The sequence below is a fragment of the Poecilia reticulata genome, chromosome 2 (assembly GCF_904066995.2).
Source record: "Poecilia reticulata chromosome 2, P_reticulata-male-v2, whole genome shotgun sequence".
Taxonomy (NCBI): domain Eukaryota; kingdom Metazoa; phylum Chordata; class Actinopteri; order Cyprinodontiformes; family Poeciliidae; genus Poecilia; species Poecilia reticulata.
The window spans coordinates 29,906,733-29,918,904 of NC_088831.1; the positions used below are offsets into that span (position 1 = coordinate 29,906,733).

The window sequence follows — 12,172 nt, forward strand, 5'->3', positions numbered from 1 at the left end:
TTTCAGTCCAAGAACTTCACATTTTCTGAGGAATGTTGTTGTTGTAAGCGTCTTAGCTGACCTTTGACTCCCTCAGGCATAACAAAAGGTTCCTAAACTTACCGTACAAGATGAAACTCAGCTGTCAACATGAAACACAATTTACCAGAGAAACAACTCTGGATCTCAAACCATTTTGCTCCCAGCAAGTCCACACTCTACATTCCCATCTCTTGACCGTAAAGTTGGACCAGCGGCTGATATCAAGGTGAGTCTGGGTTTTAAAAACGTACCGTATTCAAAACCGCTAAAATTGCCCTGTCCTCTCAGTCTGTCTTATGTAGATGCAAAGTGCTAGAGAGAATTTGTTCTGTGACTGTACGTTGTCACTCAGCTGGCTGAAAGAAGGCTGCTACAACGTTTTACCAGTTTTTTTTTAATGTTTTGAATTCCTTCAAACGAGGCTGTTTTCTGCCACATATCATGAACTTTGTAGCTTTGTCAAAGCATAGCAGCACCTGTACTTCTGAGGCAGAACCACACCAAAAAAAATGCATAAATGGTACATGTGCTTTTGAACAAAAAATACTAAAACCAAACTCCTCCAAAAAAAGCCAGTGGAAATGAAAAACAATCACACACATTTGAAAATGTAACTAAATTTACTGTAGGAAAACTAGTGGTTTACTACACTAAGAAAGCACTGACAAGTAGACACTTCTAAACTTAAAATGCCATTCATATTCATAAATAATTCAGAGCCAACAGGAGATTTCAGCGATGAACTGGAAGTTGCACGTTAGAATAACGTCCAGGCTTGTACTCTCAGCAGAAGTGTCAGCTGTAAATGAAAGACATCTTATTTTTTAATTAAAACGCAAAGGTCTAAAAGGGAGGAGGGCAGAATGCCACAGACAGATGTGTGAGCTCTATTCATGCCAGTACAGCGTACGTCTGAGGAGGATAAGACTGCCGGAGATGAGAACCACAGAAGGCAGAGGAGTGAAACAGAGCTGGTCTGAGCTGTCTCTACCACACAGTGCCGGAGGGTGGAGGCGGGAGGCGGGGGTGGAGGGGTGGGGGGTCAAAGATAGCGCGGCGTTCACGAGTCCTGCCCTCCTAGACCTCCACCTGGCCCATCCTCTGCATTCTTACTGGAAGATTAGCGCAGATCTCCCCTCCTGTGCAGGCATGGCACTAATGGAGTGAGGGTCTCTGATAAGAGATGGGAGGGCCGTATTTGGATCGCAGCAAGTACAAAGAGACATATATGAACCCTGCCCCCACGCAAGGACAGAGCACACATTCACATATATGTTGTCTCACACCAATGGACAGCTCATAAATCTGCGGCGCTTCCAGGGAGAGGTAAATTAAGGGGGAGGAAGAGTGATGAGACGATTTCCATCAGCACCTCCCTGCACCAGTTACACAGGAGGCTGACGGCTTGGCTAATTGCCTTTATTCACTCCTAAAGAATTCTCTAGAGTAATCTTGAGATTCATAAAACAACAACAAATACAAAACTCAAGAAGAGCTCTCGTTGTGGAAGGGGTGTGGGGTTGTTAAAGAGACTCACCGCAGCTCTGCTCGTCGCTGTTGTCTCTGCAGTCGTTGTGGCCGTTGCAGATGGACCAGAGTGGGACACAGCGATAGTTGGTTTTGCAGGCAAACTCTGTGTGGTTGTCACATCGATATGCTGGACCCACTTAAAAAAAGAAAAAAAAAACCCAACAAGAGACAGTTAAGATAAAGGCCTAAGAGTTTTGAGTTAAATACATAACAAAGGTACATTGATTGTGACAGCGAAAGAGAATATGTGGTTTTCAAGCTGCTTTACAAATAGAAATATGAAAAGTTAGGCGTACGCTTGTGTCGCCACAAGACAGATACAGGACAGAAAAAAAAATTGCGCTTGCTAATATTTTGAAAACCACTTCCTTCCCCATCACAATGCACCACTTTCCTAATAAAATCCTAATAAAACTCTAACGTGAAACAGAGAAGGACAAAGCAATGGGGTAAATTCTTGTAAGCTACTTACTGCACTCCTCCAGAGGCTCATCTGAATTGTCGCCGCAGTCATCATCAACGTCGCATTTCCAGCTCTGCGGGATGCAGCGTCCGTTGCGGCACTTGAACTGTCCGGGGCGACACGTCCTGGTGGCGCAGTGGACAGGGTCCTCGTCGGACTGATCGCCACAGTCGTCCTCGCCGTCGCACTGCCAGGACTCGCTTATGCAACGCTTGTTCGTACACTGCCACTGATGGCTTTCGCACTGGTGTGTAGCTGGGAGGATCAAAGTCAAGCAACAACCAGTCAGAGTCAGGAATATAAACAGGTTCATCCAGCAGCTAAACCACCTACCACACAGCACGGCGTCTTCATCCGAGCCATCAGGACAGTCCCGGTGGCTGTTGCACAGAAAGTGTGAACTGGTGCAGTTTCCGTCGTTGCACTGAAACTGGCCGAGGCTGCAGTGGCGAACAGGGCAGGTAGAGGGCTCATCTGAGCCGTCCCTGCAGTCCCGCTGACCGTCGCATTTCCACCAGATAGGGATGCAGCTGTTGACACAGAGGCAGGACAAACCAGTGTGAACCAGAACGTATTGAATAACACAAGCTCTGCTTTTATTATCTGAAACGTACACAATTACACGGCAATATGAACAGATCTGAAAGGTTAGTCCAAGCTCTGTGAAGCTATTATCGGTAATAGTTCCCTTTCCTGTAGGGAAAATATGTCGTATTGTGTTATCTTGTTGTAAAATTAAGTACGTCCTCGTTGGTGGTGGAAGAGTTATCCTGTGTCAATTCAGCTTAACAGTATATGGTAGAATAAGTCTGACTGGCTTTTAGTCATCCTTTACTATAAGAACTTTTATTTTCAAACAATTTCTCTTACACAGTGCTACATCACCTCTGCTCCAAATGAAAGTGTTTTACTAATCACAGCGTGATGAGTAGAAAAAAATACTTTTTTATATTTTACCAGGTCACTGTTCTCAAAGAGATATCAGAACCAGATCAAATCTGTATTGAGGTCAATGTCTACAAAATAAAAAAAATAATAAGTTCTCACTGGTAGATCTTTAATAATTAAACTGTTTCTTGTTTGCAGGGGAATTTTATTTACAATAATATTAGGTTAGTAGGGAGGAAAGAGGAGGTTTTGGTGTCAGAAACATCTAAAACAAAAGCTTCCGTTTGCTAGTTTCCCATTCAGTTTGGTAGAGGACCTCTGGTATTTAAAGTGCCACAACGCTCATAAAGAACTGCTGCGCGTTAAAGAAATGGTGACAAACCGTTCATTGTTTGCACATCTGTACTGGGTGCTGGTGCACATGGGCAGGCATCGGGTCACACCTCCTATTTGAACAGCCAGGAAATGGTCGGGGCAGTCACAGGTGTGTTCTCGCCCCCCGTGACGGATTAGGCACAGGTGAGAGCAGTCCCCATTGTTCGCAGCACAGGGATTGTTTACTGTCAAAGCAGGAGCCACGGACAAACAAGGTCAGTTGACCACAGCTTAGTAAATAAAGCCCAGGAAGTGATGAGCGCGATGCTTGTGCAGACTCACCAATCGGCTGGCGGTAAGGATGGCATACGTGAATGTCGAACGGCCTGTGTGTGGTGTTAACCAGGGCTTCCCGGCCAGAACCATCGTACTTGTTGCCTTTCTCCACTGTGCGTGTGTTCCAGTCGGTCCAGTACACAGTGTCCTCAAACACGGTCAGGGCAAAAGGGTGCGGCAAGTTTCCGTCATACACCGTGTGTCTGTGCTGACCGTCCAAGTCGGAGTATCTGGAAAATAAGTAGAAATTTAAACATCTACTAGAGTCCGTCTGCTGCGGGGGAAAAAATTCACCAACTTCCTGACGAACTTACTCAATGTAGTTGAGATGCGCATCTGACCAGTAGAGTTTGTCGTTGGTGTAGTCGATTGTGATGCCGTTGGGCCACTCTATCTTGGTGGTGATGATTGCTGCTTTGTTGGTTCCATCCATCCCAACACGACCGATGAAGGCTTTGTCTCCCCAGTCTGTCCAGTAGACATATCTGACAGGAATCAGAAGAAAGTAGAACTTAGACCACATAGATGAAAACCCAGTCTCCATCAATATGTGTATGACTAAAATATCATGGCATCAAACATGAGTTAACTATTTTTGAACACTTCTAGCAATGTAAAAAAAAAACTATGTGTATTTGTGCTTTGTATGAGGTTTTATCTTCTATTTTGTCCAAATACTACGATTCCAAATACTGCCTGCAATAAATATTACAGCTTAATATAATAAAAATCAAATGTTACTGTTTAAAGAACACAACTGAATGAATGAATGAATGAATGAATGAATGAATGAATGAATGAATGAATGAATTGCTCACCCGTATTTGGGATGCAGAACAATACCCCTGGGGTTTTCAAAGCAGTAGGTGTTATTCCCATCCACGCAATGTTCAGCCAGTTTCTTGACAAAGCGACCGTCCAGTTCGGACACCTTGAGGCAATCCAGGAAGCTGTCCACCCAATACAGTTTCCTTCCTATCCAGTCAACCGCTAGGCCCTCTCCATGCAGAACTCCATTGACCACCACCTCCCGGTTGTTGCCGTTAAAAGACATCCTCTCTATCACTCTGCGACTCACGTCGATCCAATAGAGGCGTTTGTCAACACGGTCAAAGTCTAGCGCGACCACGCTGGTCAGGCCCTGCAGAATAAGAGAATAGGCCTGCCCGTCTGTCGACAGGTTCCTCAGGTAATAGCGGTTGCTGAAGATGAGGTAGGGAGAGATGTTGCTGTTCTGACGGCAGCTGCGTCCGTCCGGCTCTCTGAGGAATCCCGGAGAGCACTTGCACACGTAGGAGCCGACGGTGTTTTCGCAGATCTGACTGCAAACGCTGGGCGTCTCTACACACTCGTTGACGTCATCGCATGTTTTGCCGTCGGACATGAGGCGGTAGCCTGGACGGCAGGTGCAGATGAAGCTGGTGGGTGTATCGGTGCAATTGTGATCGCAGTGGTGAATGGATGGGTCTGTACACTCATTGATACCTGCGGTTAGAGAAGAGGCAAATAATGTCAGTTTTGCTGCACTGCCTCCAGTTTCTTGAAGTGTCTTAAAGTTTACCCACACTCGGCATCAGCATTGTTACAGGGCGTAGGGACCACACAACATGCATCCTCAATGTTAAGCGATAAAAGCTACAGTATGGCGCAAAGTTTCAAATTGTAGATTTTTTTTTTAATTCCATACTGGTCAAAATTACACGCAAGCTGTTTCTTCAATTTCTCCATTTCAGCTTTCCAGAATCTTTTCTTTTTTTCCCCCAAATACTTCATAATGCATTAATCAATGTTTTTTAAGTAACAATATTCTTACTGCGTAAAGTAGTCTTGTGGCTACTCTAATTTGTGATTTTCTACATTCAGCTTGATTATAACACAATGGCAGGCAATTAACTTAGGCTCTGATTTCTGAAGTATTGCCAGCATCCGTTTACACTCACCACATCCCTTCTCGTCGCTGTTGTCGGAGCAGTCGTCATTCCTATCACACACTTTCCTAAAGGGAATACAATGTCCATTTTCACATCTGAATTCTCCGGGGGGACAGGTGGGCTCAGGTGTATGGCACATATGCTGCAGCTCATCAGACTCGTCCCCGCAGTCATTGTCTCCATCGCAGACAAAGTCGTTAGACACACAGCGGCCATTCTGGCATGTGTACTGGTGTGACTGGCAGGGCTGGTAAGTGCAGCCTTGCTCATCACTGCTGTCTCCACAGTCGTTACGACGGTCACATCTGATTTTGAAAGACGACATCAATTAGCCTCAACTTTCACGCTGTCAGAGTACAAAGTCAACAGTTTTGAGATTTTAAATCCAACCTGTAGGAGCTGCGTATGCAGAGACCATTGCTGCAGGTGAACTCGTTGATGCCACAGGATCTGCGGGTGCAGTTTTGATGTTCATCTAGGGCATCTGCACAGTCTGCATCTCCATCACACACCCAGTCACGTGGAATACACTTCCGCTGAGGTGGCTGGTTATTGGCACAAGTAAACTCAGTGCTTGAACACGTGCGATTGGCTGGGGAAAACAATAAAATCAGACGTGAGGATTTGCAAGAGCCCGAACAACAATGGTGACATATTTTGGAAATCCAAACATTCCAATCTGTATTTCGAACTGCACGGCCGTGATGGCATTGTTTGAAATGAGCCTCCTGCTGAGGCTCAAGCTCTGCTAAAGTCCCTAGCTTCAGGCATCTTATTTTTGGAGCAGCATACAAGAATCTTGATCCATCCTGAGCCAGAAAGCCAGAGAGAGGAGGCAAGCACAAAGTAACGAGTGAGGCAGGAGAAATCAGGAATGCTAGCTCCTTGGACTGGAGATCTGCTGGAGACTAAGATGCTTGGGACTGGCTGCCAGTGTCTCCCCCAACAACACTATGATTGAAGAGTGCCAAAATCATGAAAAGGAATGGCATGTGGGCAGCAGGAGGCAGCAAAGTCAAATAGTATTGTAAAACAGGGGAACATGAAAGAAAAAATTAATGAAGATGTAAAAAAATAAAAACTCAAATAGTTGAATAATGGCAACAAGTACTGCAACCAGAACCCTGGGCACATTTCTACCCACATTCACCAACTGACAGTCAGTTGGTGACCAGTTAGCACCAACTGACGACAGTTTGGTAAAACTACATATTCATGCAAACTGGAAAAGATTAACATTTTTGTAATATTCATCGCGATGTGGAAAAATATGTGACCATACCATTGCTCAGAAAATAAAGCTAGACACACTGACGACAGTTGGTGCTGACGACTATCATCATAATCGCAATATCAGGGAGTGCAATCCCTAAATCATAACAGTCAGTTGGTGACAGTCAGCACCAACCGAAGGTCGGTTAGCATAGTTAAATTCTTTAAGTTCGCCAGCCTTTCTCGACCCAGAACTGTGTGGTGACTGTTTGAAAGCGAATGATTGGAAGAGCGCTGCTGATGGACAGAAAGAGAGTGAGTGAAAAAAGAGAGAGAGAGAAAGAAAGGTCAGAGTCCTCGATTAATCATAACAATAATTGATAGAGTACTTGATTATTAGAATATTCTTCTTCAACAGCCCTAGTCAAATCCCTCAGTCGTAACAGTCAACACCAACTGACTGTCAGTTTGGTAATACTATATTACATATTCATCGCAAAGTGGAAAAGATTAATCAGGGAGAAAAAATAAATTGCAATGATTTCGCTTTATCAACTGAATGGATGGGGGCAGCATTATTGCCTCCCCTCTGCAGGTTTTGATTCCTATAAGTGATAAAAGATAGAGGAAATTAATACAAATAAGAAATGCATACCACAGTTGTGTCTCTGATCTTCATCGCTCATGTCACCACAGTCATTGTCTCCATCACAGATCCATGATAAAGCAATGCACCTGCCATCATCACAGCGAAACTGATCTGTATTGCAGGTTCTGACCAGTGTGGCTGCAGAGACAGACAATACATATTAGATATCAGCAAGAAACACAGAGGTTTGAGTAAAACATACCAAATCCCACCCAAATTGCATCTACTCCTGGTGCCATCCCCTTTATGATGAGTCTATTCTGTCTGTTTGTAACTTTTTTCCCATTAGTTCTCTTGTAGCTTTTTAACTTTTGAAAGAGGACACAATACAACACTGGCAAAGCTTTCAAAATAGTCATGGCAACTCCACATTCCCATGCATGGTGAGCAATCTAAACAAAAGCCAAAGTGAGGCTCTGTAACCCTGGGTGGATAAAGAGAGGGGGAGGTGCTGTTTGTCTGAGGACATTGAGGGGCGTCACCACAGAGGAATGCAGCCCACAATAGGAGGCCTGGCTGACCACATCATCAACAAAGGAATACACCACTGACTCACACTCTCCGCTACATCACTCACAGGAGTCTCTCACACTGCACAGATTGGCTAACAGACACCTTCACACAATAAGTGAGCAGCTGATAAAAGGTTGGGGTGTGGGGTAATGGGGGGTGTGGGGGGCTTCAGCACAAAGCTGGTAGGCTCGTTCTGGGTGTGAGAGAGTTGAGGAGCACTCACTGCAGGAGAGGGGTTCATCAGAGCCGTCAGAGCAGTCGGCTCCTCCGTCACAGTACCAGTGGGCGGGGATGCAGCGACCGCTGGAACAACGAAACTCACTCTGGGAGCAAGTGGCTGCAGCTATGTAGAAGATGCAGGCAGGAAACGAGTCAGATGGAGATCATTTCACGTTACGATAGCTTTTTGATCACAATAAATTCTTGCAAAATACCAAAAACTGTTTTAAAAGCCAATAGACTCAACTTAGTAAAACATAACAGTCTGTTATCTAAATACTATAATTGATGCCATTTCATGAAAAAATACAATGGAATTGGAAAAGATGATACTTGAAAATATATAACAATATGCAGTAGCTAATTTCAAAACAAAATTCTCCCATTAGTGCTAATGACTGGAACATGGGGCAGTTTTGATTTACTGCTCATTTATAGCAGTAAACCAAAAAATACTTCAACTTTTTGTTTAGAGGTATGAATGATTATTTAATAAATTTGTTATTGAGTCCTTCCTTAGTGACTGTGTCCATTTAGAGTTCAATAGCATGGGAGAAGAAGTTTGATGATTTTTATGCTTTCATGAGCATCTCAAAGAGAAAACATGCATTAAAGCTGTTGCTCACCACAGTGTGTTGGGCTTTCGTCGCTCATATCCCCACAGTCGTTGTCTCCATCGCATAGGTATGACCGTGGGATGCAAATGTTGGTGGACTGACACTTTGTTTGCTCTGGCTGGCAGGTTCTCTCAGCTGGAATCACCACACATTCAAACACAGTTAGCACAATAAAATAAACACAGAATATTTATCAGTAAAACCTAGAAATTTAAGTACACGCCGGTGTCAAAGAATAGCCATTTCTTTTTCATCTTGTCTGACATATCAAACCAGACCTTTCCTGTTTTAGGTCAGCTTAGATAATAAGCGATTTCTATTTGATAAATCTTGGTGATATACATGACTACTAAATTAATTGATTTCTTTAAATTGCCCATTGGGTATGACTGTGTGTCTGGGTGGTTGTGTCCCTGTGACAGACTGACAACCTGTCCAGCTCTCGCCCACTGACAATTTTGGTCATTCTACATTACATGTTTAGGAAATGTTTAGTCAAACTGGGAGAGGAAAAAAACAGTTTGTGAGTCTTTTTCAATAATGTAAGTAAATATATGGTTTCAACTGTACCTATCACATTATCTTGTTAACAAGAAACTCACGGCAGTTTTGCTCGTCGGAAGTCCCATTGTCGTAGCAGTTGTTGATGCCGTTGCAAACATAGTCCTTTGCAATGCAGCGGCCGTTGTTGCAGGCAAACTCTGTACTGGGTTCACAGGGTCTGAACAGACAGCCAACTTCATCGCTGTTGTCCCCACAGTCATCGTAATGGTCACAGCGGTAGTGGTAGGGAACGCACTGCCCATTGCCGCAAGTAAACACGGTGGGCTCGCAGGTGTGAAAGGCTGCCGATCAGAATCAACAACGGGTCAGATCTTAACTCAAAAGAGAAAAGAATCCAAAAGAGATTCACTTTCACCAGTAGCTCATTTTACCTGACAGTGCAATAAAGGAAGAGAGCAGCTGTGGGACTGCATGTAAAAGGTAAGTACATTAAATTATGTTAGTATTGGTTACTGCTTATTAATGGGGGATTAGTAAATTATTCACACAGTGCAAGAATACACACCAGCATAGCTGAAGATCGGTTTATCTCCTAAGAAAGCAATTTGTTAAAGGAAAGAAAATAACTAATTTGTTAGTATTAGTGATGATAAATAGTAAAAATTACAGAAAAGACTAATAAGATGGTTATGACCAAAAAAAAAACAAAAAAACTTTTAATTCAAGATCTTTTCAAAAGGACCTACCACATACTCTTTCCAGCTCGTCGCTACCATCTCCACAGTCATTGTCATTGTCGCATATCCACTGGGGTCGGATACACCGGCCGTTCATGCAGGTGAACTGGCCTGGCTGGCAGCGAGTCCCGTTGTCAGGAATACAATACTTACTGTCAGCCAGGTACCATCGACCTTCTGCTGGGCACTGACACTCAGCTCCGTTAGGTCCTGATAAAAGCAAGATCACCAAACATTTACACGGAGGTTCCAGGTGAAGTAAAGGTTTATCTCCCACAATTTAAATTGCTTCTTTGTACCTGGAGTGCAGATGTGGCTGCAGCCTCCGTTGAACTGCTGACAGGGACTGTTGCACTGCTGTTGCTTCCTGCGGGCCAGAACCTGAATATCCATTGGTCGGGATGGGAGGTTCTGAATCATAACCCTCTGGTCAGAGCCGTCGTGTTTGTTTGCCCGATAGATGCTGCGGGTGTTCCAGTCGGTCCAATAGATGAACTGACCAAACATAGTCATTGCAAACGGGTAGATGGCTGTGCTGACAATGACCTCACGGTTGGCTCCAGATAGAGAGGACCGCTCAATCTTCTGTCTGATGGCAGAGTAAAAACATGGCAATGGCAGAAGCTTTGAAAGTAACAAGACATGCAAATTAAAAATGTCAAAAGTGGATTTTAATGAGGTCTTACAAGCTTGCATCTGCCCAGTAGAGTCTCTCCTCTTCATAGTCCAAAGTCAGACCATTTGGCCACACCAGACTGCTGTTCACAATATCAGTTCTGAAATTTCCTCCCAAGGTGGCTCGCTCAATCTTTGCATGAGTTCCCCAGTCTGTCCAGTACATGTATCTGTACAACAAGAAAGAAGCAACTTAAACAAAGGTAGAGACTGATATATGTAATGCTGTGTAATGCTTACCCCCTGCAGGGGTCCAACATGATGGCCCTTGGCCTCGACACATGGGCGATTATTGTTTTTTGGGCACCATCCACAGACATCGAGCTAATGCTCTGGTTGACGTAGTCGCTGTAGTAAATTCTTTTGTTTATCCAGTCATAGGCTATCCCGTCAGGAGCCCCAAGATCTGTCACAACCACAGCACAATTACTACAATTCCTACCTCATCATAATAATCCTCAAACAGTAGGAGTACTGAACTTACCTGCAGCTACTACAACGGGAGCTGTAGTGGGAGAGGACAGGCTGATATAGCTGATCTTGCTGGCTCCTGTACCTGAGCTCTGAGTGAAGTAAATCCTGTTGTCTGTAAGGTCGAAATCAAGAGCAATGGACGTGCGAGGCACATTGACAACAGGAAATGGCAGAGCATGGTCCTCAGGATCGAGTCTCAGACTGCGAACTGTGCTCTCAGTGGTGTAGATGAGGTAATCCTCCTTTGACATCTCACAGCTCTCTTTATCTGTGGCAAGATCACCAAAAGCACAACTGCACTTTTTGTTTTGGGCGCCCTGACTAGAGCCTGGAAGGGCAAAGCAGAAGTGGCCACAGCCGCCATTGTTTTCCATGCAGGGGTTGTAGTTCAGTTCCTGCGTGCTGGTGGGCTGTGTACGCTGGTCAAAGATAGTAACATCCCTCAGCATGTTTATGTTATCTCTAATTACAGCTGGTTGCTCTGTCCTGCCTGGCTCTTTGCTTGCTTGAAAAACCTTTTTGAGGTTTCTGTCCACCCAAATGATGCTGTTCTCAAACACTGTGATTCCATAAGGAGTTGGGTAGCGGCTGCCGTACCTAACGATCTCTGTCTCTCCTCCATGAGGGCCGATGCGGGCGATCATATCCAGAGAGTCATCCACCCAGTAGACATATCCAGTATGCCAGTCCAGAGCAAGGCCTCGTGGGGTGATTATCCCAGAAGACACTAAAATTGTGCGGTTGGTTCCATCCAAGAGCGCACGCTCAATTTTGGGGTGCTGACCATAATCGGCCCAGTACAGGTATCTGTTTCTGGGATCCACAACAAGGTGCCGCGGCATATCCACCTGCGTCTTTAGCAGTACTTTCCGGAAAGTCGTGTTCAAACGAAGAACCTCGACATACGTCTCGGTCAAAAAGGCGTTGGTGAAATACAGGTTACCTTGGGAAAGAAGTGGGAAAGTTTCAAATTTATTATGATAATATTGGTTTAAAGTCATAATTCATGAAACGGTGCTGTATGAAAACTGGACAAATAAGGTAAATAAATGTGACCTAGTTTGATGGAGCTCTGTCTTTAAGGTTAA

General features: G+C 44.4%; 1 protein-coding gene across 5 annotated transcripts in view; it reads right to left on the minus strand.

Annotated features, from left to right (window-relative positions):
* lrp2a (low density lipoprotein receptor-related protein 2a) overlaps positions 1-12,172 on the minus strand; it is a 56,493-nt gene that overhangs the window by 9,808 nt on the left and 34,513 nt on the right. For 3 of the 5 annotated variants that reach the window (XR_014085778.1, XM_081603071.1, XM_008399864.3), the window contains 20 exons: positions 11,095-12,027; positions 10,851-11,016; positions 10,622-10,780; positions 10,235-10,524; positions 9,945-10,145; positions 9,764-9,790; positions 9,630-9,665; positions 9,297-9,539; positions 8,704-8,829; positions 8,082-8,201; positions 7,352-7,483; positions 5,875-6,076; positions 5,494-5,789; positions 4,372-5,038; positions 3,868-4,038; positions 3,560-3,783; positions 3,285-3,462; positions 2,348-2,544; positions 2,024-2,269; positions 1,559-1,687 (listed from right to left, as the gene is read on the minus strand). Coding sequence is in view for 4 of the 5 variants with exons in the window: in XM_081603071.1 (XP_081459197.1) it covers positions 1,559-1,687; positions 2,024-2,269; positions 2,348-2,544; positions 3,285-3,462; positions 3,560-3,783; positions 3,868-4,038; positions 4,372-5,038; positions 5,494-5,789; positions 5,875-6,076; positions 7,352-7,483; positions 8,082-8,201; positions 8,704-8,829; positions 9,297-9,539; positions 9,630-9,665; positions 9,764-9,790; positions 9,945-10,145; positions 10,235-10,524; positions 10,622-10,780; positions 10,851-11,016; positions 11,095-12,027 (4,743 nt within the window). In the remaining variant the exon portion in view is untranslated. The remainder of the gene's footprint in view (positions 1-1,558; positions 1,688-2,023; positions 2,270-2,347; positions 2,545-3,284; positions 3,463-3,559; positions 3,784-3,867; positions 4,039-4,371; positions 5,039-5,493; positions 5,790-5,874; positions 6,077-7,351; positions 7,484-8,081; positions 8,202-8,703; positions 8,830-9,296; positions 9,540-9,629; positions 9,666-9,763; positions 9,791-9,944; positions 10,146-10,234; positions 10,525-10,621; positions 10,781-10,850; positions 11,017-11,094; positions 12,028-12,172) is intronic. The other 2 variants (XM_008399880.3, XM_008399871.3) reach the window with 1 other exon arrangement.